Here is a 27,525-nt window from a genome sequence, read left to right as displayed (position 1 = left end):
ACAAAACGCAAATCAAGTATCGCACAAACACCAGCAATGATAGCACATTTCATCAAATTCTATGATTATTTATTTCTGTTTAACTTCTTTCGACTGATAAATGTTTCTCTTGTGATAATAAACGCCAATATTTTTTCAAAACTGTTTAAATCGCGATAATTTTATCAAAAAATAATAAAACTTAATTTCATGCAAATCACAAAAAGGATCCGAAAAAAGTATAGCCATCGCAAAAATATGTTGCAAACATAGTATAGCATTCACTCAAAACAAGAATAGCTAAATTTCTCTAAAAAGCGTAATTTATAGAAATCAGATGATGTTTCGTGGGTGAACTGAGGTGAAAACTTAGATACAATAACTTTTACAACAGAATATAGTTTAAAAAAATTAAGAACAATTGAAATAATTCAAAATGAGCAAAAATCCCATTTTAACTTAGTAAATGAGAACGGTATCGAATTTCTAACATGTTTCAACCTAAAAAATTTCTCAAATAAATTTACTTTGTTTCTATAAAGGTTTAAATAGTTTCCTAATTTCTTAAAGTTACTTTTACCCATATTTTGTCCGCAGATTTTTCTTTTTTACCCATAATGCATCAGAGTACCCAAAGCAATATAGCTAGTGATCCAAATCAAGTAGATTTTCGATTAGCACTTTGTATACAGTGAATAAGACAAATGTCAAGGTATACTCACAAGAAATACTCGTATTTTGGAGAATTCTGCTGAGGGTTGTCCTTGATAGATTTTCTGAATGAACATGGTCTTCAATTAAAAAAATATCATTGTCAATTATAAGTGTATACTACAGAAGGGTATTCGTACCACGTAATATTTTTTAAAGTTGCAAATTCCAATGTTGAAGTTGACGTTTTAAGTAAGTAAATGTAAATACAACTTTGAAGTTGGCAACTCCAACTCTAAAGTTCGATTTATTGAAAAAGCCAACTTTAAAGTTGGAATTGCCATTTTTTAAGTTTAACTTTCAAAAAAAAAAATTAGGTTTCGCTAATTCTTTTTCACGTAAACTGGAGTAATGAAGATTTGGACTCCTATTATCCTAATACCTTTCAGGTACTTGAATGCTCCCTTCAGGTACTTGAATGCTCCCTTCAGGTACTTGAATCCTCCCTTTAAGGTCTGAACTGCCCGGCTCATTGAGGATAAAGACCATCTCAGCAGCCTGGGTATGGCGGTACTAGCAATTACTGCAGCAGCAGAAACGCCCATCTCAACCGCCATCTGTTAACAGCAATGACGAAAAAAATTAGTTTCGTTAGAATTCAATCTAATTAAAATTAGATGTTAGATCCGCTCGCATCAATCTATTTAAAATTAGATGTTAGATCCGCTCGCATCAATCTATTTAAAATTAGATGTTAGATCCGCTCGCATACTCGCTACACTAACATCGGTAGGATTTCATTTGTCATACCGGCGTACGCCGAATGCGCCGCTTGACCTTTCGCAACCCGGCTTGTTATTTCATTTGTGAAGTCACATCATGTTCGGTATTGTCAAAATTTTACACAATCCATGGTGTTTGATCTGATGATCTGCGCCTGTCAACTCGACGTGATACGACCCTTCGGATCAAGTTACTGTTATAATAATATATATTTATATATCCTACCCATGCAGTACAACTCTCATCAGTTCAGAAGTAAACTTCAGGAGATAACTAGGCAAGTACTCTTAAAGTAAAACCAACTTGATCTTTCCCTTGGCTTCAATTAATATAAAGTTTTAATTTTTGAAGAGAACTACCTCCTCATTACAATATTATTTCTAACAGATTCAAGCTCCGGTGGCCATATAGCCGATTGGGGTACAGCACCTGACTAGATAAAATTCAGGGGACAAATGTTTTCCTGCCCTGTTAAAATCAGTAACCAAAATTAGGAAAGTGCAATCAAATAAAGTGTTCAGTTACCAGTAATTCATCTTTGCCTTACTAAAAGAATACAGTGTAAACAAATTCATCACGTAATGTATGGTATATTTCAATATTTCTCTCCAGTTCAGATATAATGCCTGATCACTCGGACTGCATACATGTAAGAATAACTGATATAAGAACTCTTTACATAGTGTGAAGTGGTCAAAGGGATCTATGTATTCATCAAAGGGGTGAGAAGCCATTGCCAGAATGATATTCGCTTCCGGGTTCTTCAGCATTAATCCTCTCTGTATTTCGATTTCCCTCATGCTGGACGGTCAGATAGTAAGGATCCTGCGGTTGACAACTATCTGTATGATCATAAGAAAGCAATGCATTAAACAAAGTGAAACTTTTATAATCAGGATATTTTCTACATGTTCTCCGAAAAACGTTGTAAACTTTAAGTCCATTTCAAAAATTCAATTGCTTAAGGACAGATGAAACAAACCAAAAAATGGATGCCTGGATTGGTGTATATATATATATATATATATATATATATATATATATATATATATATATATATATATATATATATATATATATATATAATCCAAAAGTCTGATAAAAAAATCCACACAAGTATTTAAATAGTAAAAAATAACAGAATGCTGAGTAAAACTCTACCGGTTTCAATTGTATCATCAGGAGTTTGACATATTGCTATAGATACAAACATTTCAAAGTATATTGTGACGTCATGTAACGTCAAAAGTGTTGCGCTTTAGTACAGTTCATTGTGACGTCATTATGTTACGTTATTACGTTAACAGTTAGACAAATAATGCGGGAAAATTGTAAATTGTCTATTATGACAGGGCGTTTAGCTTTGGTTTAAACAATGAAATAAAATGTTTTTCCTTGGTTTCACGTTCCTTTTCGGAAGTCTTGTTATAGAACTTGTATATAGGAAACACTGTAAAATTAGGAAAAATGTTTTCAGCACATGTTCTGATATGTCCGCTCACGGCAGTACACTGGTATTCAGTTTGACGAATTTGTTGACGATGGACGGTCATGCGGTGTCTTAGGGTGTCCATCGTCAACAAATTCGTCAAACTGAATACCAGTGTACTGCCGTGAGCGGACATATTAGAACATGTGCTGAAAACATTTTTCCTAATTTTACAGTGTTTCCTATATACAAGTTCTATAACAAGACTTCCGAAAAGGAACGTGAAACCAAGGAAAAACATTTTATTTCATTGTTTAAACCAAAGCTAAACGCCCTGTCATAATAGACAATTTACAATTTTCCCGCATTATTTGTCTAACTGTTAACGTAATAACGTAACATAATGACGTCACAATGAACTGTACTAAAGCGCAACACTTTTGACGTTACATGACGTCACAATATACTTTGAAATGTTTGTATCTATAGCAATTTGTCAAACTCCTGATGATACAATTGAAACCGGTAGAGTTTTAATCGGCGTTCTGTTATTTTTTACTATATATACATATATATATATATATATATATATATATATATATATATATATATATATATATATATATATATTAAAAAATGGTAAAAAGAAAACACAAAAATCCTCAGTTAAGCTTTAGCGCTTTCATTTTCAATCTTCAGAAGCTTATAATAGTATCATAGTAACAGTGATTATGACGTCATGTTAAGCGGAACGTTAAATGTTTATTATGACGTCATAGATACAATATGACAAAAGTACGGGGAAATCACAAGTAATTTATAAAACACTATTAAGTTTTGGCTGAAAAATACTAATAAAATGTTTTTCTTTTTCCCGTCTCTGGATATCGGTGGCACAACTGAGTTTATAGAAAGGGAAAATTCTGAATTGTTTTTTACCACACGCCTCCAGGTGCGAACTTAATTGAATTTGTCTGTATTCGGGTGTACTAATGTGTTGCTTATGTACACGTACACGGGCACGGAGAGTGTTGCCGGTTTCACCAATATAATATTCCTTGCATCCAGGACATGTGATGACATAAATGACATTTTTTGTATCGCATGACATGTTTTCTTTAACTCTAAATTCACGCCCATTGAAATTATAGCTGGTCCCTTCTGTAATGTATTCACATGTACCGCATCTAGGGTTCTTACACTTAGAGACTGTATAAGTATGGTCGTTGAATTGGGAAGAACAAAGTATTCTCTTTAGGTTTTTGGATTGGCGTTTACTGTTGATAAAACGAGAGTTCTTGTATACGTTTTTCGTTTGTTCGTCCTCTGTAAGTAGGTTGTTTAATTCATGAATAATTGAACTCACGTTTTGATTTCTCGGGTTATGCGTGTGCACAAATGGAATTATTTCAACGTCATTCGCACGTCGTATGTTTAAAAGTAACTGACTTCTATCGCACTCCTTGGCTTTCTTTATACCATTATCTACAAGTTGTTCTGGATATTTTTGGTTTAATAAATATAATTTTAATTCCTCCAGTCGAATATCCCTGATATTGGTATTACTCACAATGGTGCATATCCTTCTTGCGAGGTTATATGGTATAGCTGTTTTAGTGTGATGGGGATGGCTTGATCCAAAATGCAGATATTGGTGTATGTCGGTTGGTTTATAGTAAATATCCGTATTTAAGCTGGTATTATCCTTTGTTACAAGAACATCGAGGAATGGCATTTGCAAATCATCTGTTTCCATCGTGAATTTAATATCCGAATTCATTTGGTTAAGTAAATCATAAAACTCCGTTAGTTTATCGACATCCTCCTCCCATAAGATAAAACAATCGTCTAAAAATCTTTTCCATTTAGACCGTATTTTGTTTGCAGATTCTATCCCCCACAACGTACACAGTTGATCATGTAATTTATGTTCTAGATAACCAAGGGTTAATGTTGCATAGGTAGGTGCGACTTTTGTCCCCATTGCTGTTCCCTTAATTTGGAGGTAATGATGGTCTGCAAACTCAAACGTATTGTTATCTAGAATTAATTTTAGAGCCTCTAGGATGAAGTCCCGTTGAAACCTGTTGTTTAGAACATCGGGATAATTTTCAGTCCAGAATTTGACAGCTAGCAATCCCAATTCTGTAGGAATATTTGTATACAAACTTACAACATCCAGTGTGACAAGTTTGGTGTTAGAGGTGACATGAGTAGGTAAATGATTTATAAAATCAAGATCGTCTCTCACAAAGCTGGGTACTTTTTGACAATATGGTTTTAAAAGTATATCCAATAAATGACTCAGTCTTTGCGTTGAAGAGTTCGGTCCTCCTACAATTGGTCTGAAGCTTAAATCAGCGGGATCAGCACATGTAATACATATACTATTTTGCTCTTTTATGGCATCCTTTATAATTTTAGACTTGTGCACTTTAGGTAAACCATAGAATTGACTCTCTCGGAATTCAAAGTTTGTCAGGTAGTCCTTTTCCTTATCTGTTAAGCCCTCCGATAGTGGTCCATATACTAAGTTTTTTATTTTTGTAATTGTTTTCTTCTCATGACAGTTGCGCAATTTTTCATAAAAATTATTGTCTTGCAACATTTGTAAAATTTTACTTTTGTAAAAATCCTTATTCATAAGGACGACTCCGCCTCCTTTATCGGCCTCTTTGATTATGATGGTAGGGTCATCTCTGAGGTTTTTAAGAGCCTTTTCTTCTTCCTTAGAAAGGTTTGGTTTAATAGTCCTGGGTTTATTTGGGAAATGAATATTTTCCAATGTGTCGCAAACAGCATCTAAAGTTTTATTTCTTCCTCGTTTTGGGTTAAACTTGGATTTGTTTCTAACAAGGTCTGTTTCTTCTGCGTCTGTAGACTCGGAATCAGATTCACTGGTATCACTTTCATGAAAATATTCACGTAGCCTGAGTCGCCGAGTATAAGCTTTTATATCCGTTTTAAGCTCTTGATTATTTACTTGAGGCGTAGGGGTGTATTTTAGACCCTTAGACAGTAACTTGTTGTCGTTTTATCAACAGTAAACGTCAACCCAAAAACCTAAAGAGAATACTTTGTTCTTCCAAATTCAACGACCATACTTATACAGTCTCTAAGTGTAAGAACCCTAGATGCGGTACATGTGAATACATTACAGAAGGGACCAGCTATAATTTCAATGGGCGTGAATTTAGAGTTAAAGAAAACATGTCATGCGATACAAAAAATGTCATTTATGTCATCACATGTCCTGGATGCAAGGAATATTATATTGGTGAAACCGGCAACACTCTCCGTGCCCGTGTACGTGTACATAAGCAACACATTAGTACACCCGAATACAGACAAATTCAATTAAGTTCGCACCTGGAGGCGTGTGGTAAAAAACAATTCAGAATTTTCCCTTTCTATAAACTCAGTTGTGCCACCGATATCCAGAGACGGGAAAAAGAAAAACATTTTATTAGTATTTTTCAGCCAAAACTTAATAGTGTTTTATAAATTACTTGTGATTTCCCCGTACTTTTGTCATATTGTATCTATGACGTCATAATAAACATTTAACGTTCCGCTTAACATGACGTCATAATCACTGTTACTATGATACTATTATAAGCTTCTGAAGATTGAAAATGAAAGCGCTAAAGCTTAACTGAGGATTTTTGTGTTTTCTTTTTACCATTTTTTAATATTGTTATCCGATTACTGAGACACTATTTAAATTTTGGATATATATATATATATATATATATATATATATATATATATATAGTTGAAAATAGTTCACAGTCGATGTCACACAGGTGAAAATAATTATAAAAGAAAAAGAAAATGAAGTTTCCAAATTTCATTTAACACAAGCGCTTTCTGGATTTCATAATCCGTCTTCAGGGGTGCGTTCAACAGCGTAGCTGCTACGTAGCCGCTATGTAAAGCTACGCTCTTGAACGGACGGCTAACCAAGCTGCTACGTATGGAGAGCTAGCATAAATATTTAATGCTACGTCCCAAATCCAAGATGGTTTCCTTGGTTACAAATCTGCAGCATTCAAGATTTTTACAAAAAGGAGGGTTATTTCCTATATCTAAGTGAATTAAATGTAAATTTAAATATATATTTTCGTCTGAAATAAACTTTATTTGTTCCAGTAATAAGTTTTTACTGATAAATCTTTATTCAAAATATAACACTTAGCAGCTAAGTTAGCTGTCTGTTCAATAGAGATAGATATCTACTATTTAGCTGCTAAGTTAGCTGATACGCCGTTGAACGCACCCCAGGTGTACATAAATTGAACTGATTGTTTTGCTTAGTAACGTTAACTATGACGTCATGACGTCATGAGAGTCTTTGCAGGGAAGGAAGTAAACTATGACGTCATAGTATGGCTACGTTGCGTAAAAGTTAGGGAAATTCAAATTGGACAATAATGGACAATAAATCACATATTTTTCAGTCTCAATAAACAAAGCAAACAGAAATTCTAATTGATGATATATAAAAAATTAGCTAATTTCTCAATGTTAATGTTTGTTCAATTTTGGTGAAAAAAGATATAAATAAATATATATATATATATATATATATATATATATATATATATATATATATATATATAAAGCACAAATTACAACAACTCTTAAACTAATATAACTGCTCTAAGTGAAGGAATATTAATATAGAAAGCACAGAGAAATTCACTTTTTACAAGGATACTCATTCCGCCCCAGCCCGGGGTTGAACTCTCGACCTACGGAATCTGTCTCCTAGCAGTATATATATTTACCTAATTTCATTGCAAATGATGCAACTAATAGATTTCTAGAATATCAAGAAATTGTAAACAAAATTCTACCCCTCTGAAACCATCCTTCTTATTCTATACAAATATTTTTCACCTCAAATTCCATTTTTGTGAGATTTTGAATAAAAAATTAAAAACTACGCGGTGAAACTTACTCATTTTAATCATTAAAACATGACCCAATTTGTTTTTTTCCAAAATTTTTGACAAAAGTTTGTTTGTATCATCTATCCTTAAAATGCTGTCTAATCCGAGGAGATCTCTAATCTGGTCACTTTCTTTGAAAACAGTAATATCCGGATGAGAAAAATTGCGATGGAGTTGAGTTTTCAGCGAGTTTTGCTTTATTTGCCTTATTTATGTTCCATTTTTACTCGTATTTTATGTTTCACCGTTGATTAAATGTGCAAGAGCGTGCTCTACATACAAACAATTTCTAAAACGAGTCAAGCTGTTGACAAACAAGTTGAAACATGAATATCAATGGACTCGATTAATGTCATTATTTCTGAATGAAAACTTAATGGTCGATACAATGACAATGATCTGCTTGTCAGCAATTACTATCATGACTGACATTTTCATACATATTGTTAGAACATTAAATTTTCATACGTCATACTGTCTTTTGATTCCTCTGTTTGCTCGATCATGCTAAGAAACACATAGTGGATGAATCATCGAAAGGGATTCTTACTCTTTTACGACACCAGGGGCCCGTTTCATCAAAAGTCGTAAAGTTAAGCCTTAACTTAGGCGTACTTCCGGGGCTTACGCCAAAATTTAGTCGGGCGTAATTAGCGTTTCACCAAGTGGCGTAAGTCTAGTCGTAAAAGATACGCTTAGTCACAGGACTAAGTCCTTGACAACGTTGCACTGCGCAGGCGCAAAAACATAAACATTGCCCAATGCGTACAAACATGTATAAATAACACAAATTTTATATTTATTAATACTTGCACTAATTGAAACATGCATGGGTTTATAGTGTCATGTAGGAGACACAAATGTAAAAATCCAATTTTATTTTATTTTTTTTAACAACATTTCAATAATAAAAGTCTTATAAATTAAAAGGAAGAAAAGGACCGTACATGTACATGTATTTTGGAATCAAGCAAAACTATTTATTTTGGAATTTTAATTACAGCCACTCCCCCTCTCTTCCCGAAATTGATTAAGGTTAATGACTTCGCCTTAGATAATAAATTTCATGATAAATACTGATTCTACTGAAAAATACTTAAAATTAAGTTTGAGGCAGAATAAGATTTAAAGCAAGCAAAAATAATGAATACAAAATGCAAACGGTTTACATAATTTTATGTATACATTTTGAGTCAAGAAATAAATTTTACACGTTTACTACTAAGGTACATGTAAGTTAATCCTCTCTAAATTTATTAAATTTTTGTCAATTCAAATCATTATAACATAAAATGTTTTTGTTTATTAAAATGACACAAAGGTTCATCATATAATTACAAATTACTAGACTATAGGTCGTGCAGATATAGAAAAAAATTCTTTACTTTCTGCAGATTAAATGTATAATGTACCGTTTTAAAAGTACGCAGAGAGAGAGAGAGAGAGAGAGAGAGAGAGAGAGAGAGAGAGAGACTACAAAGATATTCTTACAAAAATTCTCTGCTTGTGTGGTCTCTGTCTTTAATAAAAGTAACAGCTACTCTTTATTTTGTTTTCATTAAAAATTAAGTTATGCAGGAAATCAAAAACATGTATATTTTCATCTTATATGTGCTTTATATGCGCTCAGATTATCTTACACTACAATGTATGTAAAATTTAATCCTAAACAAATTCATGAAAATTAAAGATGTATTCTGCATCAAAGTTTAGGAATAATTCATGTTATAAAAGCAATAATATATTTCCCCATTTCAAAATCTCTTATTGTTTATGATTCCCCCCCTCCCTCGGTTCCGTCTTAGATTCGCCGGAAACTTCACTTGTCCCAGATACCTAGAAAATTATTACTTTCGTCTTTAACTGAGTATTCTGTACATTCAATGTTAATTGCAAATTCGGGAGGTTCTGAACCCTCTCTCAGACTACCTCTAGATCTACGCATGTGGACGAGAAGTAAATAAGAAATGGACTCTTCAAACATACAAAAAACTATTTGGTTTTAAGATGGGTTAATTTTTTTTATTTGAAATTTTTTCTTAAATGTAGAAAATTACCAGAAAGAGGATTAGTATGCTTTTGAAACCGATTATTTTTGTTTGTTTGTTTGTTTGTTTTTTCATAAAATATGTTATTGGGAAAATATTTCCTTTCTAAATAGACAATTTTAATGGGTTTCTTTTTAGTGAGTGAAAGTGAAAGCGATGAAAGCGAAACCAGAGGTACCGTGATCAATGAGTTCAATAAAAGATACCCCCCCCCCCGCCTCCAATATAAATATAGTGGCGGTGTCCATGTTTTACTGCAGGAAAACCAAAATATGTATCGGATCAAAAAGTACAATAAGGCACAATGGCAATATGTAATAAAGATTCTGTGAAAATTTCATCAAATTTCAATCAGTGGTATGAGAGGAGTTTCGGATAGAGATGTGTACCTCCAAAGCGTAACAGACGGACGGACGGACATCCCGATTTCTATTTAGTATTTACATGTACCCTCCCGCTTTTCAAGCGGGGTGTAGAAATATAGTTTTATACACATGTATGTACATGTATATTGATTTACAATACCTTATACATACAACATGTACAATACCATCAAATGTGTATGAATGCATTGTCAAAACGTAAGAAATGGTGATCGAAAAAATCTCTAATAAGACAAGCTTTTCTTCTCATCAGAAATTTATTAAAATATTAAGTACGTAATTACTCAAATCAACTACGTCCCAAAGTAGTTGTAAGACACCCCCCCCCACATACACACTTCATAATATGTGTAATTAAACAATGCATTGTTTGCATTTTAAATTCTTCTCAGAAACGCACTTTTTCTTTAGAACTCGCTAAATTGTTTAAAATTAATAAAAAAGGCTTTAATTTAACTTTACGCCCTAACTTACGCCTACCCATGAGTAGACGTAAAATTTTGTCCTAAATTTAGTCAGGCGTAGTGATACGCTCTTTATTGAAATGCAAATCTTCGTGCTAGTCCCGAATTTACGCCGGCGTAGCTCTACGATTAGGCGTACGACCTTTGATGAAACGGGCCCCTGCTCCTATTTCTGATGTTTTTATAGGCCTGGGCTTGTTCTACTCTCAATTTATATTAGTTTTGAGCTTCATTTTGTTATTATCTCCATATTTTGTTGTACTGACTTTTACCTGTGTCTAAATTAAGTCTTTAGATTTTAATCCTTTTGTTTTAGTGTTCCCAGCACTTTAGAATTTGTAAATTTTCGAGCTATTCTTTCTGTTCATTAATTCAAGTCGAGTTCAAGAGTTACCTCGCCTTTTTTCCCACTACAGACGCAAAAATAGAACTGCGAAGAGAATGGCCAAAAAGCTGGTAATACGTATTCCCACAATAAGCAAAATCTGCATTAAGGACCTAAAATATAGAGAAAACAACCTTCAATAGGTGTAATGTCTTTGGTTTCCTTTAAAGTTAAAATATAATGTAGATACGTTTTCAATTAAGTTCTCGTAATGAATCCATATCAAATCTTATAACAATTGTCAACTTATGTTTAAACAGGAAGATAAAAGTATTACATTCACCCAACTCACAAGTCTGAAGAATCATCGTCGGTTTGTGGCTTGTTCAAAAATTCTCGGCAGAGTTTACAGTCTGTAGGATTCGGACATTCTGTTTCTACAGAATATTCTGGAAGTATTTCATTCTTTTGATTAAATACTAGGCCACTTGATTGGGTTCGAATAATTTACGTCCGACCTATATAGAGAAATTGCAGAATTAATGATGGCTTGCAAAAGCTAAATTAGTTTTAAATCTACAATTCCTGTGAATCATATTACAGACAAGGAATCTAGTAATTTTTATAAATTTCTTGTTGGAAAATGAAGAAAAATGAAGATTAGTAAAAAGATAATATAAATATCTGCATCCTAGTAAGTATCTATATGAAACTTACCGCCAAAAGGATTTCATGAATCAAGTAAAACAAACAAAATAAGATTTTTAATATGTTGCAATAATTATTAGACTTAACACCAGTGATTTACAAATTATTCATCACACAAATGTATTTTCCTGTACAATATTAGCTAGTGAATGAAACATAAGGAGATAACGAACAGTATTCAAGATCAAAAGTCCATAAAACAATACAAAACAGGAGCAGAGCAAACACAGACCTCCAAAACATCAGAGGTGGGATATGGTGGCAGGAGGAGAGAATATCCGATATGCAATGGAAAGATTTTTTTCAACATCCTTATTGTACTCAAGCCACATAAACAAATACAGTTGTATGGATTTGTTTGTCGTAAGACAGTAGCAAGTTTTAATTCTCCTTTCAAGTAAGACATTGTCTCAAAAACGTTACGTGCAAAATTCAGAGTTCTGATTTGATTTAATTGTACCGAGTATACACATGTACATGTATACAGCGTACATGTTGTTGTATTCTGTTATAAAAAATTCTTTTCTTACTTACCAATTCATAGGACAGCTCCCCTTCTTCAGAAACAATACGATAAATCCGATGCCCATATTTTCCATTTCCGTTTTCATCAAAAACGGGTACAGGTAAATCATTTTGATCGAGATCTAGGTGGACATTTTTTATATGTTGTAAAACCCTCTTCGTATCTGAATAATCTGCGCATATTTTCGACGTTGTCAGGCAAATCTCGCGCAAAGCTGTTGCCGAACCTTTTAGAAGAGCAAGAACAGCATTGTAAAGATATGGTGTCCAAGGGTCCAAAAGGGCGCTGTCGTTCTTAGTTAAATGGTCATTTGGTCCACATTCTCTGGACAAAGTTTTGGATTTGTTGAAACTCCATGGGTAATAGCATCCTTGACGGCTTTGAATTGCGTTAAGAAGCCAAGAATTATCATCGGTTGGTTTGGGAGTCTTTGTCTGTAAAAACTGGAGATAAGAAGGAATTTGGTTCATTTCTTGTGCTACAGATAATGTCCCTTTTAATCGGGGGATAAGGTACTGCTTGCGAGTACCAACAGTCTCTGAACCTATAAAGTGAAACTCGTCACCCGATTGCATTTCGTCTGTGATTGCCTTCATTACGATAGGTCCAACATGAGAACGAAGAAAAGTCAAAACCACCTTGGCCGAAGGTTTGACTCGAAGCTTCTCCAGTACATTGAAATAGTTAGACTTCTCAGGTACTTCTATAGTATTTGCCACACAGATGTCATGTTTCTTTGCACTAGATATAATGACATCTTTTCCATCTTCTCTGTAGAATCCAGAACTGTATATAACCTGAATGTATAAGGCGTTGAGTTGTTTCGCTAATTGAACCATTGTGTCTGCCGTGTGTTCTAGTGAGGTTGAAACACGTATAAAATTTGGATACAAGTCTCTATTGTTCAATTCTGGAGTTGTTGAACAGCATCCGACCTAAAAATTACAAGAAATGAAACATTAGTTTAAAACAAAGTGAAACACATACCCACTTACAGACAAAATAAAAAAAACCCTATCGGCTCGCCAGCTTTTTCCTGATGTTCACCTTTATCTGTCATCATTCAGTGATCATGAAAGCAGCAACATGTAGACAAGGATAATACAATATATTATTTAACAAGCCTTTTATACATCGCCAATAAAAATATGAAAAAATCTTTAGAGATAGAAGGAAATTTAACCTGTGGTTTTCCTTGCAGCTCTTTCGTGACCGAAACCATGGCCAAAGTAGGAGTACTTCCCAAGGATCCGACAAATCCCAGGATTCGGTCCTTTATATCAGAAGGCAGTCTCGGATAACCATCCTCTCTGAATAGACGGAGCACCCTCTCCTGAATTACAAGGGGATCATTGCAAGTATCTAGAATGATGAATCCAAATGACGTGCCATCGAAAATGGTTTTGTTTTGATTTATTTGGTCGACAGCATGTTCAACTGTCAGTGCTACATCAAGACCAACGTTGCTTCTCAACCCTCCACATGTTAGAGGCTTCGTGCCAACGTTATGTATTGCGAAAGCAGCAACAATAATGAGGTCTCCAGGTTTGTAGTATATTTGCTCGTCGTCATGTAGGCAATTTGTACATATGTTGCCCGGTTTACATTGAGCTTTGTGATAACTACTTCTTTCCTTTCCAGCTTGGTCATAATCTTTTAACAGAGATTGGTTTATTGCTATTTTGTTATCAGAAAAACTTGCCACCTACAAAAACATGCAGTTTTTTTTATTACAAAATTTATCATTATTTCGTTAATCTCAAAATTTCAAAATATTTTGAACTTTATCCATTGATGAGATGTGTAAAGGTAATATTACCCTAACAAAACAGTACTTGGATTCGTCCTCCAAACATCTGCGGTGATTATACACTGAGAATACTTCTGCATTCTTTTGTGGTTGAATATTACCATTTTCGTCAAAAATAAGTCTTTGATCCAGTTTAAACATTGATTCAAACTCTGTCGTTGAGTTAACCTCTATATCTCTTACTGCTTTCGATAAGTTTTCTATTCCATCTTCAAGAAGAGATGAGCAAGATTCGTTCTTGCAAACTTCATTCTTTGAATTTTTTAAAGCTTTTGCAAACATAGATACTGCATCCACAGCAAACTTGATATAGATATTCTTTGAAATAAAATCATCTATTTCTTGTTCTGTTGGTTCGATACAAGTCAAATCTTCGTGAGAACACCCTTTTACATCAAAGAAAACATCCTTTAACCAAGGATTGGTTTGTATTTCGTATAATAGCAATGTTTTATTCGTAAAAATAGCTTTCCAGTGTTCCAGGAAACTATCCACCGGTTGATATTTAGGGCTAACTACAAGATTTCCTCTTGATGCCGCAATAGTCTCTGCTTTAAACACCTCTTTAGACATTCCAACACCTTCTGAAAAAATGATTGATGGTGTGTCTTCTCCGAGATTAAGGTCCTTCGTGGCCGTCAACAATTTCTCAGCAGACGACTGTCCTCCAAAGAAAACTATTCCGCTGACTGCGCCACCTTTTGGTAAGGTGACATCTGAAATTATTTGACTAAGAACTGATATTTGAACTCCGTTTGTAGTATTGAAACCATTAACGGTGCGAATGCAAATTCCGTGATTAAGGAGTTGTGTTTTCAATGCTTCAGCACCATGTCGACCGTATGCGTTGTTCTCGCGCACAATAGATATGTAGTTCCAATGTAATTCCAACATTAGAGTGATTATAACCTGTCAAAGAAAATAATATGCAATGGGCAGCAGTTAAATATGCAAAGGGCAGTAAAATTAAATAAGCATATCTTTCCATCTATCCTTATCTTAAAAAATGGTCGTAAGAATTCTATGTATGACTTAAGCTTATATGCATAATGCAAACTGGTAGAAAACACGTTTTCTGTTATTTGCCCTTAAATTTAAAGACAATTTAATAAAAAGAAAAATTGTTGTATTTTTTATATTAATGAATAACTAAAACTACAGATAAGTGACACTCTTAAGTAACGTTAACCTCGACTTGTATTTTATCTGAATAAATTGTCCTGAAGAAGTTGGGAAACGTCGACTTATCACTAAGCGACACAGAGGTAGAAGAATATGAGATCATAGGTGGCGCAATGGAACGAGGAAGTCTCGCGAGAACTGTTGACATTGATTCGGAATCGGAACTCCTCTCCGCTCCGACGATTCCTGCAAAAAATGAATTCGTCAAATGAAGGAATAAATTGCTAAACTAAATTAATTTTTTATATGTTTAACTTGGATCCAAATGTATGTGTAATATCCCTGAATTTAAGTTGGGTAACACGTGTTTTACAAAAATCTTTCCTTTAAAGATCAGCGAGTTTAATGTTCATTTTCTTCATATATATTGCGGTCAAATTCGAAGATTTTAAAGAAATGATATAATTTATATAAATAGATTTTGAAATATCTCGCAAGAATGTCAGCTTTTTATGTTTGTTTACACTCATTTCTGTATTTTCGTATCCATATCATCATTTAAAAGGGGTTTTTCGAAGGAAATTCCTGTTTCTCATTCTAAACTGTAATCTATGGGCCAATATTTAGAAAATAATAAATTAGACTCTTAACAGTCAAGAAATTGTACCCTTGTAATAAAATATGACCCAGTATAAAACATGACATTCCAACACTCACGGTTAACATGTTTTACTGTTTGCTCCTACCTATGATGTTTTCTGATTTTTCCTTGATTGCTGTGGAAATTTCCACTGCTCTATATCCGGCCAACTCTTCAGATAAACATGTTGGATAAGCAATCAAACCTGTGACAAACCAAATATTTTCATAATAAATTACAGATTTTAGCTCTACTGGTCGAAGGCCAGAAGAGCATATGAGATAGTAATGTGTTCGTAGTCCGTCCGTCCGTCTGTCTGTAAACAATTTTTCACAATGCTACTCCTCCTACAGTTTTGGTCTGATTTCAATGTTTCTTTGCACAGAAGTAGACTACACGAAGATACATAATTCTGTATTCTGTATATCGTTTTTTTGATTTCGATGAACGGTGTTGCCATGGTACTAAATATAGAAAATTCTTTGATTTTTCAGAATGCTACTTTTCTTACAGTTTTAGTCTGATTTCAATATAACTTGGCACACAAGTAGACTACACTATTGACTAAGATAAATAATTCTGTTTATCGGTTTTTGATTTCGATGAAAGGTGTTGCCATGGTTATCAAAAAATAGAAATTTCTTTGAAATATTTTTAAAATGCTATTCCTACAGTTTTTATCTGATAACAATAAATCTTGACAAGAAAAAGACTAAACCAATGATATTTTATAATGTATTGCTGCTGCAATGTTTCAAGTTCAAATGCTACTTTTCTTTTCCTTTGTTATAGTACAAACCAGTAGAGTTACTGTCGTCATTTTAAGTGATATTGAATACTGTTCGTTATCTCCATATCCTTTATTCAAAGGAAAGCCAGTTATATACGTATAAATGTTTCTCATGTTTACATTCTATATTAATTAGATTTTCTATCCAATTTTGAGAATATAAAAATCAATATTTGAGACTCCAATCCAAGAAACTAGATAAAGTAGATTAAAGAGAAACCATAAAAGACCGACAGTTATCCTTATTTTCTACTCAAGAATTGAAAATCCAATATACAAATACATTGATTCTAACTTAAAACCCCTAATGAGGCCCAACATAAACATATTAGGTGCATGATTTTGAAAAGAAAAAACAAACGAATTGACCCTTAAAAGATGTTTACTTATTGCAAAAAGATGGTTAAGAGAATTCCCATGTATTCCTATACAACGCTTCGAATATTTATTTATAATAAACAATTAACTTTTATTATCATAAAAATCCAGTGTCATTTTACGATAATTTATTTAGTTCTGCGTTCTGAATTCATACAGTATGACAAGTCTGTAAAAATTCAATTTTAACTAAATCCTGAACTATTTATTTTTTAATAAAAGAGAGGCATCTGGCATTTTTGTTTCATCCAAGGTCGCTTAGAGAAACTTCAGGTTTAAAAAAAAATTTTAAAGTTACCTAATTGAACCCCGGGAATGAATTTGTGCTGATTAAGTCGACGAACTGCCCACTTGACTGCTTCTAGTCCCATTACTGAGGTAATGGATACGGGACCATTGCATTCATGTCCAAATGTTGTTGAGGATTTTATGGTAAATATTCCCGCCAAGTAAACGTCACCTGACACTGATATTACCGGGGTCAAGGTCGCAGAGCTCAACATCACGTTCACAATAACCAAAGATATTACTCTGAAACAACGATAAAATATATCATGATAAATTAAGGATAATATTGTGTGTTTGAAATGACATTTTTAAAACATTCTTTGTATAACGTGTCAAACAAATGAAACAACATTTATTTGCATAAGTGAATACGTCAAATGAAAGAAGATTAAATGACATTCAAAAACATGAGAAGCAACCCAGAGCAAAAATCGAAACCAGGAAGTGAAATTTCTTACTGAATAGACATCGAGATCTTTCGTGCGTTACACATGAAGACTCTTACCTCCAGTCCATTTACTTTTCTTCTGATTATCTGGACGGGGAAATTTGAGAATTCTAATATTTCCCTTTCTCCTCCCCCGGGACAAAAAGACGATGCCTCACCCAAATCAAATCTTCTGGTGGATGTCGCAAGGAAAATATTTAAAACCCGTAAAGCGTTCACCGTTTCTCTGTTTCTTAAACCTTAACCGTCATTCTCGAAATAAGTCGTCGTGCATAAATGAACATATTAAGATTTTTTAAAAACTGAATTAAACCTCAAAGATGTTTATGGATCGCCCTTGATATCTTGTTTATTTAAATTTTAGGAGGATATGATAATAGTTATAATCGTTTCTATTGTAAATCAATGGATGGTGGTCTGGAACATTGATCATAAATATAATAAATATACAAATTCCTTCGTTTTCTGTTTTTATTACTACCTTATAGAAAAGGTTTACTTATATACATTTAAGGATTTCTCCTTTACGTATATTTGTCTCGAAGATACAAATTTGAAAATAGGAGAATTTTTTTTTAATTTAATGTCCAAGCTAACAAATAATTATTCTGTGATCATATTTTTTTCCACTCATGAAGCTTATTTAGATAATAAAATGCTTTCTTTGGTTGCTAGTAATTAGAACCTTTGCAGCTGTTGCAAACATAACTTGCGTATTTTTTTTTAAATTTTTGGTTGCAATAGCTGTATTATTAATTCCCTTACTACATATGTGATAATCAGAGAGAGAGAGAGAGAGAGAGAGAGAGAGAGAGAGAGAGAGAGAGAGAGAGAGAGAGATTTTTTTATTTCTATATCATTTATCATTGAAATATGATGATGACAAACAGTAAATGAAAACAATACAAAATGGGAACAGAACAAACAGAGGCATCTAAAGACATCTGAGTTTGGATCATGTGCCATGGAGGAGCAAGCATCCTGTGTCCACCGGTCACACTCACCGTGTGCTCTATGCCATGATCGGACAAAAGCGTGATAATTAAAGCCTAGCAATTTGTATGAATAATGTTTTTCAACATTCAACTTCAGTAAGATTGTTTTTGTTGACAAGTAAATTGTATTGACCATATAAATTGCAAAATATTGACTTTAAATGAGACTATTGATATGTTTGTTTATAGTTGCTTTCGTTTTAGAATTGTCAGTAATTAGAGCATGTTCTTATTTTTCGAATAAACTTGGAAACATAAACCTCATTTACAGGCGATAATTTTCATTAAATATATATATATATATATATATATATATATATAATATATATATATATATATATATATATATATATATATATATATATAAATTAAGAAATTGACGATAGAAAAGTTGAAATCATCAAGTTTATAATAAGTTTTTGTTGTTATATTACATGACGTCTTTTTATGGAGACAACTAAGACAGGCATTTTTACCTACTGTATTTTACAAATGAACGAAAACAAATGAAGAGTTCCATTTTCGTATTTTGTTTTAAAAAAAAAAAAAAGCTGTCAATTACATGAAGAAGCCTAAACTTTAATTAATACGAATCCTAAACTGAACAAACACAACGTTTGAAAAAGTACATATTTCCAATTGTTCAAAATATTTTATTAATTTATAAAAATAGAAATCAACATGATTAGTATTTCCTTTAATTAGTTAATGATGTCTTTGGGGTTTCTATCTATTGTAAAAGATGAGTTACATTATACCATTTTGCACTTAAAAAAGAATTTAAAGTGTATTATACAATATATAATTGAGAATGAGAATAATTGTTTAAAATGCCATACATAAAAAAATGATGCAATTTATTCATGACGTATTTTTAGAATTAGGTTGTTCAAAATAAATTGAAAAAAAAATGTAGGTATTCAAAAGCTATATTTATATAAAACGTAATAAGGAATCAATTTTCAGTATATATATAAAATATGGAAGAAGCAATCAAGTTTCGTAAAAATTATATCCCATACAATCCATCTCGTTATTTGAGTTAAATCTTTCCATGTCGCGGACCTCCAAATAACACTCATTTCCGATCCCCTCCATGCCACTAGGTGTAATATAAGGATTTGCTGCAGCTTCTGAAATTGACGAACATTGTATTACCCTTTTCTTCATTTAAAAGAAGGCTTTCACATCAATAAGAGTTTTCTCTTTGAAAAGAATTTGAGATTAGCTGAAATGAGAAACTGTATTCATTTTTATTTTACTTTTTAGGGCTAAAAACAATTCAATGGCGCTGACAATTTTTTTAAGCAGGTGCCATCCATTTGTTCTTTCAGTCAATAGAACCTTCCCCAAATATATGTTTTGCATTTCTTGGTATTATAGGAAAAAGTATGCATAATTGTCATTCTCTTGGGATTTTTACATTGTTTTTAATATGTTTTTAAATATAAATACACCAAAAATTCAGAAGATTACCCCTATAAGATAACAAATATCAAATTTTGGTATCTGGACCGAATGCCTGGAAACTTGTTTAAGTACCTACATTGTAGATTTCAGTGATAAATTCTTGGGAAAAATTATATATTTTTGGGGATTGTGTCGTTTGACCTTAACAATGTACTTAACTTTAAAAAAAATGTCATTTCAAACATCTCTCTTCCAAGCAAGCTTCAAAATAATTTTTCAAAAAGAAATACATTCTTTATGTAATTAACACGTATTTCTATTTGCATAAATAAAAAAGGGACAAAACATCTGGAAAGAAAACATAATTTAGCCTGTCCCTTTTTCAATATGCCAATAAAATCGACCAATGCAGCATTGGTTAAACTGATGCACTGGTACTTGAGAAACCTAAGATTTTTTGCCAGTTGTATTAGTCAGTGTCTACTAAATGAAAGCTTTTCATATTCGTGTTTATTTTACCCTAAAATCTAGCTTTGCTGTACGCCAAAATTTTAAGACTATACAGAATAATAATTTTTCTCCTAAACTTAATTGAGAAAACGCATACATTTAAAATTAAAAGAAGTACAAAAATTTGAGACATGTACATATATTCTCATTTCTAAATTCATTTTTTTGTGGTAAATTTAATGATAGCAAATTGATAATTACCTTGACGTTTTTGATAACATTGGTACGAAAAAAGACCGATGAATAAAATAGCAAGAAAGCTTGTGACCGATACAGCTACAATCAGAGACATATTTGCCGTTGATAACCTGGGTAAGACAAAATACAATATTTTACTTAAAATCAGTAATTTTTTTCTTCTTTTAACATACAGCACTCTTATTTCTTGATAAGAGCATTCCAAAGGTATCCGGTTCAAAAGCGTATATATATAAATTTGTATTTTAAATTTTTTTTTTTTTTACGAAAAGTGTTCATTATATTACAAAAAACGTGTAATTTTTCAATTGAATGTCACGTTCGTAAACTGGTAATTGATACACATTCTAAATCTTGTGATTTATATTTATTGTAAATTACATTGTTAACTTGTATTAATAATATTTAATATGATTATCAAAATATTTTTCTTTTGCATAAAATAATTCAATTTTCTCATTTGCAGTTTTTCAAACGTTAACATATTAATTACATGTGTTAATTAAGATATCCTGCTTTATGATACAGATACTAGTATGAATGATACTGGTAAAGCAATCTTTAATCAATAATCGTAAAACAATCTTCAGTCTACTTACAGTTCAGATGACGTCACTGCACCGACATCACTTCTAGTGCCAACTGTCCGCAGGAAACTGTTGCAGAATGTACAGTCCTGTGGATTTGGACACTCCGTCTGACCAGAATAACCCGGAAAAATTTCGTCTTCATGACCAAAAGTTAAACCGGCTGAATGTGACCAATGTCCTATCTAATGAAAGTTTCATATTACAAAATAACCAGTTTTTCTTGAAAAAGGAGACTATATAGGCCTAGAAGTACTTAGTACTTTATGTTCTAAGTATTACACGAGGTTTGTCCAAAGCTTACCATTTTGAAAGACAATGTTCCTTCTTCAGATACTATGGCATATATAGTATGACCATATATCCCATTTCCGTTTTCATCAAAGACTGGAACTGATGAACCGTTTTGGTTGAGGTCAAGTTTGACATTTTTTATGTGTTGCAGAACCTTGTTTGTATCAGAATATCCTGAACAAATTGTTTTCGTTGTTTGGCATATATCGCGCAATGCACTAGCGGAACCCTTCAATAAGGCTAGAGCAGCATTTAAAAGGTATGGTGCCCATGGGTCGACCAAAAGGCTAGCGTTATTAAAAATATGGTCACTGGATCCACATTGTCGAGTCAGAGCATCACTTTTATTAAAGCTCCACGGAAAGTAGCATCGTTGGCGACTTTGAATTATATTAAGAAGCCAAGCATTGTCATCTGTTGGTTTTGGCGACTTGGTTCTCAAATATTGCAAATAGGAGGTATCTTGTGGCATCACCTGCGCAACGGATACAGTCCCTCTCAGTCTTGGAATAAGGTACTGTGTGCGCGTGCCAAGAGTTTCTGATGCTATAAAGTAAAACTCACCCTCTGCTTGCATCCTATTTGCCGTAACCTGCATAACATGAGGCCCAACGTGAGAACGAAGAAAAGTCAAAACCACTTTGGCCGAGGGTTTAACTCGAAGCTTGTCTAGAACCGTGTTATAGTTAGATTTTTCAGGCACTTCAATCGAGTTTGCTACACAGACACCGTAGTTCCTCGCACTCGATATGATGGCATTTTTTCCAACTTCACCATAGGATCCGGAGCTATATATGATTTGAATGTATTTTGCATTTAGTTTTTTGGCTACTTGAACCATCGTATCTGCTGTCCTATCAAGTGGCGTTGAAACTCGTACAAAGTTTGGATACTGTTCTTTGTTGGAAAGCACTGAAGACGTTGAACAACATCCAACCTTTCAGCAATAAAAATGAGACAGGATTTTTCAAATAAACAATGTAAAATTCGCACAATGAAGAAAAGAATCAATTGTTTAAAACGCAATATGTAAACTTTGTTTTTGAATAGAGAACCTTCGGAACTATCGATGTCGAAAATTTATGGGAATTATAAAAAAGAAAAACTAGTAAAAAAAATACCCAAGCAAAGAAAAATCACACTATATACTTAGATAACAAAACTCTTATTTATTGATTTTTTTTTTATCGAGAAAAAAAATTAAGAAGAAAATTAATCTATATTCGTGAATACCTGGGGCTTTCCTTCAAGCTTCTTTGTGACAGAGACCATTGCAATAGTCGGTGTACTCCCTAACGATCCAACGTAACCAAGAATCCTATCTGCGATATCTGGCGGAAGTCTTGGATATCCATCCTTCCGAAATAGATGTAGTACGCGTTGCTGAATGATTAAAGGGTCATTACAAGTATCTAAAATTATGAAACCGATTGAAGTACCACTGAAAATGGTTGAATCTTTATTAATCGTTTCCACGGCGTGTTCTATGGCCAAAGCTACGTCAAGACCCGTATTACTTCGCAATCCTCCACACCGTAAAGGTTCAGTGCCGACGTTATGGATAGGGAATGCCGCAACAATGATCAAGTCTCCGGGTTTGTAGTATAAGTGTTCGTTGTTTCCAATACAGGACGTACAGATGTCGCCTTGTTTACACTGGGCTTTGTGGAAGCTTCTTTCGTCACCTTTTTGGTCGTAATCTTTCAGTAAAGTTCTATTTATAGAAATTTTATCGTCAAAGTAATTCGCCACCTGCAAAAATTAAATCTTTTTAAAATAACTCTTTAACCCCAAAATCCAACACAAAAAATGTCTGCGAAAGGATTTTTTGATCAAAAAAAGACACTTGATACAAAAACAAATAAACCCCAGTATGTTTGTAAAAAAAAATTATGGAAAGAGCATCAATTGGGAACTTAAAATCTACTTTTAAGAAAAAACTGGAGACGGGAATTATTTTCAATGCAGTTCATTTAAATGTATCAAAGAATCACACTACTAACATTTGTGGAAGCTCAGTTTTTGCTCACATTACCACTTCATGTATGTTTCTGTTAGATTCCAAATGTGAAGATTTAAAAAAAGAAAGATTTAAATATAAAAAGGGGTATACAACCTCTTCAACCTAAGAAAAAAATAACGAGGAAGGAAAATTATTCAAAAAACAATGATTAATCAATAGTGATAAAGATGTCATTCAGATTGTTGTAATGTAAAAGATGCAGATAAGGAGTGGTGATTGATCTTGAAAAAAATCGTTAAACAATGTATATATGTGAAGAGGGCATAAATGCGGACCCCTGGAAATTCCAGAGGTGGGATCAGGTGCCTAGGGAGAGTAATGCCTAGGTCACATTTAAGCTGATGGTCGGGCGACTAAATTTTTCTGGTCTTGTCGGCTGCAAGAATTTGATCGGCCGACACAAGTATCGGGCGACAGGAGCAGTCACATTAATTCTTAAGAACACCGATGACTTGGATAAATAACACAAAAAATCTTTTTTCTTTAGAAACCAGCAATATTTTTTCATAGATCTATATTCAGATAGGTGACGTGAGTAATGTTTGCAAGGCAAAGTGGCAGAATTTTATAAAATTGTGACTCAATGTTGATAATGTGTGCAAAATTGTATAGAATTGCATAAAAACGACAAATTATGCAAATCTTAGCAGCAAAGAATACTTAAGATTCCTTTATATATTACGGATCAATTATCTATGTTATTTCCGTTCAAAAAATATACATCAATCCATGCATCAAAATTTAGTATTGTGTTATGCATCTTTACTATGTTAAATATTTATAAGTCGGCCAATCGTCGCCCGATCATTGAGCCTAGAGCTACAGTTAGATTTTAACCGTCGGCAGAAATTTTGGACACCCTTTTTGTCGAACGACGGACAACCGACTTAATAAACTGACCACCGATGGTCGGACGATGATCGAAGGTTGGTCGACAGATAACGTCAATTGAAGAAATCGGCCACCGACGCAGAAAAAATTATAACTTGGACCGATGGACACAAAATTGGTCGGCCGACAAAAAAAGAAGTCAAAATCGGGCAAGACAATGGCCGATGATCTGCCGACTGTCATCCGAAGAATCCCATTTTTGCTTCAAACCCGTCGGCCGCTGGTCGTTTTTGGAAATGTGACTGGGATTTAAGCATCCCCTGTTGACCGACCACAACCGCCATGATCTCTATTTTTTTGTTTGTTGTTTAGCGTCCCTCTCTCGGATTTTTTTTTACTCATTTGGAACTCTGTAAGTATAAATCATTTCATTTGCTAAATCTTTTTTCATCGTATGAACACTAGATACATACCTGGACAAAACAAAATTTTGAATTGTCTTTAACACATTTTCGGTGGTTATATACCGACAACTCAGTTCTCTTTACATTGGAGTCAATATCACCATTTTTGTCAAATTTTAATCGAATATTTGTAGGAAGAATTGCTGAAAACTCCACAGACACGTTCACGTCGACAGATTTTAAAGAATTTGAAAAAATATTCATGGCATTAGCCTGAAGGGAACTGCAGTTTTCGTTAGAACACAATAATTGTCGAGAATCTTTTAAAGCTTTCGCAAACATGCAAACAGTTTCTAGAGCAAATTTTACGTAGATATTGTTTGATGCGGCATCATTTATATCTTCTACCGTGGGAAACTCGCAGTTACCACAAGTTTTAATTTCTCTTAATACGTCCTCAAGCCAAGGATTCGTTATCTTCTCTTGAGCTAACACTGTCTCGTTTTGAAAAATGTTTCTCCAGTGCGTCAGAAATTCTTCCACCGGTTGATATGTAGGACTCACAACAAGGTTTCCCCTAGATGCTGGTAAAGTTCTATCATTAAACACAACATTCGAAGTTCCGGCACCTTCTGAAAATATTACTGATGGCGTATCTCCACCGAGTTTCAGGTCTGCAAGGGCCGTCAAAAATTTTTCGGCGGAAATTTGACCACCAAAAAACAGTATGCCACTGACTGCGCCATCTGCTGGCGAAGTGACGTTTTTAATGATTTGATTAAGAAGAGATAATTCAACCCCATATGTTGTATTAAATCCATTTATGGTGCGGATGCATATTCCATGTTTTTTCAAAACCACTTGCAATGTTTCTGCGCCATGAAGGCCGTATGCGTTGTTTTCGTGAACAATAGATACATAATTCCACTGTAGTTCCAACAATAGCGACGTCATTACCTGTAAACAGCCCATTCAATAATAAAGAACAAAAGCATTTTAAAATTGGTAAAGATATACTGATATAAACTCTTCTATCTTTTTCTGTCTTCGCTTATTTGTTTTTACATTTCAATGTTTCATTTAAGGTCAAGATCTAGTAAATGAAAGGTGCCTACAGATTTATCAAATTTGAGAAATAAATTCCTTTATTGATGCTTTACAACTTTAGCTTGGTCAAAAGGTGTTTCGGGGCATAATTTGTAGGTAAACAAGATGAAAAACTGTATTTTGAACTGTCATTTTCAATGAAAAATAAGAAAACCATTCATGAATATTGGACCGGAGTTTTTTCATATTCGACAAAGGAAATGTATCCAGGTTGCCTACAGTCTCTCAGAAAACGGTAATTAGTAAGTTCATGGCCTCTTCTTTAAATCAATATCAAATTTAATATAGGTATCCGGTTTACTTTTCATATGATTTCAAATTGAATGTCATGAAAATACCCTATTGATTACTGACCAACCCTTTTACATCCCAATAAAACTAAAAAAAAAAGATACCTTATTTCTTAAATATAAAAACGTCACAATTAAAATGACGTCAAATTGCGCTAAAATGTTTCGATGATCTTTCATACCTGGAAGCTCTATAGACTGCGCATGTTGAAAGCTGGTATTTCTATTATATTAATTATTATTGTTTACATGATTTTTTTTATTATTTTTTTTATTAATAAACATCTTTGGAACATTTACTTTGAAGAATGAATTTCTACAGATTTATTAATATTATCTTGTTTTACTTCAATTTGTGAGTAAAAAAACTCCCACTGAAACCAAAAGTAAACGATTTTAGTCTTTCTCCTCGAGCATGTTGAAGTGTTTAAACACGCTTTTTATCGAGGACTTAATATGAATGGATTAGCTTGATTTTTGAAAAATAATCCCATGAATCGTTTATAAATGCAACCCCCGAAATATTTTTTTTTCTTTATAATACATGATATTAGTTAAATTCGTAATTTTGTCGCCTCCCTCCCGAAAATAGTTTTTTTTGTGTTTGGACAATAGGCACTTTTTCCCTTTTTTTTTTTTTGCTTCTCAGATGTTTGTGTACGTTTGAATTTTTTTTCTCTTGTCTATCACTTAGCCCTCTCCCTTTTGTTTCCGACGCCAATGATTGTACAATACCGTAGCTTAAATTCTTTAATAATGCTACAGTCTGTAGTTACATAAGAAATATATTACTTGTATATAGAAAATTTAAGGACGTATGGAATATGTATAGAATTGAGGGTTACTTACACAGTTTAGTCGCAAGCATGATAACTTTTCTACATTTTAACAAGTTTTTCTACAGTTGGTGAAAAACGTACATACATAGGTAATTTATTCCATAAATGAACACGGGAAAGAATTTTTAAACTGATATATTGGTTTCAGATTGTTAAACTTAAACATTAGAAAAAATGAATTCAATTGCGTCTCTTAATTAAATATCCAGTTGTCATACCGTGATGGATTGTTTGGAACAATAATATACATTTAAGAAAATTAATCAGCTCGTGTGACGTCATAGGATTTTCCGTCCTTAAAAAACGTAAA

At 33.2% G+C, this 27,525-nt stretch overlaps 2 protein-coding genes across 2 annotated transcripts; both read right to left on the bottom strand.

Moving 5' to 3' along the window:
- Positions 1–1,987: 1,987 nt before the first annotated feature.
- On the bottom strand, positions 1,988–17,840 carry LOC134245964 (uncharacterized). Its single transcript, XM_062728193.1, has 10 exons — positions 17,785–17,840; positions 17,290–17,522; positions 15,930–16,028; positions 15,251–15,429; positions 14,071–14,970; positions 13,435–13,956; positions 12,179–13,186; positions 11,370–11,512; positions 11,087–11,190; positions 1,988–2,255 (listed from the first exon to the last, which is right to left on the bottom strand). Exons 1-9 carry the CDS (start codon positions 17,793–17,795, stop codon positions 11,103–11,105), a joined length of 3,183 nt encoding a protein of 1,060 aa, XP_062584177.1. The 5' UTR covers positions 17,796–17,840; the 3' UTR covers positions 1,988–2,255; positions 11,087–11,102.
- A 1,748-nt stretch (positions 17,841–19,588) lies between these two features.
- Positions 19,589–25,933, bottom strand: LOC134245962 (uncharacterized). The gene is made up of 6 exons (XM_062728190.1): positions 25,049–25,933; positions 22,955–23,473; positions 21,732–22,658; positions 21,440–21,612; positions 20,844–20,950; positions 19,589–19,855 (listed from the first exon to the last, which is right to left on the bottom strand). Exons 1-6 carry the CDS (start codon positions 25,931–25,933, stop codon positions 19,716–19,718), a joined length of 2,751 nt encoding a protein of 916 aa, XP_062584174.1. The 3' UTR covers positions 19,589–19,715.
- Between the last annotated feature and the right edge of the window lie 1,592 nt (positions 25,934–27,525).

Source organism: Saccostrea cucullata, unplaced genomic scaffold (assembly GCF_032062105.1).
Source record: "Saccostrea cucullata isolate Sc308-1 unplaced genomic scaffold, CSIRO_AGI_Scuc_v1 ctg4926, whole genome shotgun sequence".
Taxonomy (NCBI): Eukaryota; Metazoa; Mollusca; class Bivalvia; order Ostreida; family Ostreidae; genus Saccostrea; species Saccostrea cuccullata.
Note: the sequence above shows the minus strand (reverse complement) of the source record. Positions and strands in the feature narration are given on the sequence as shown.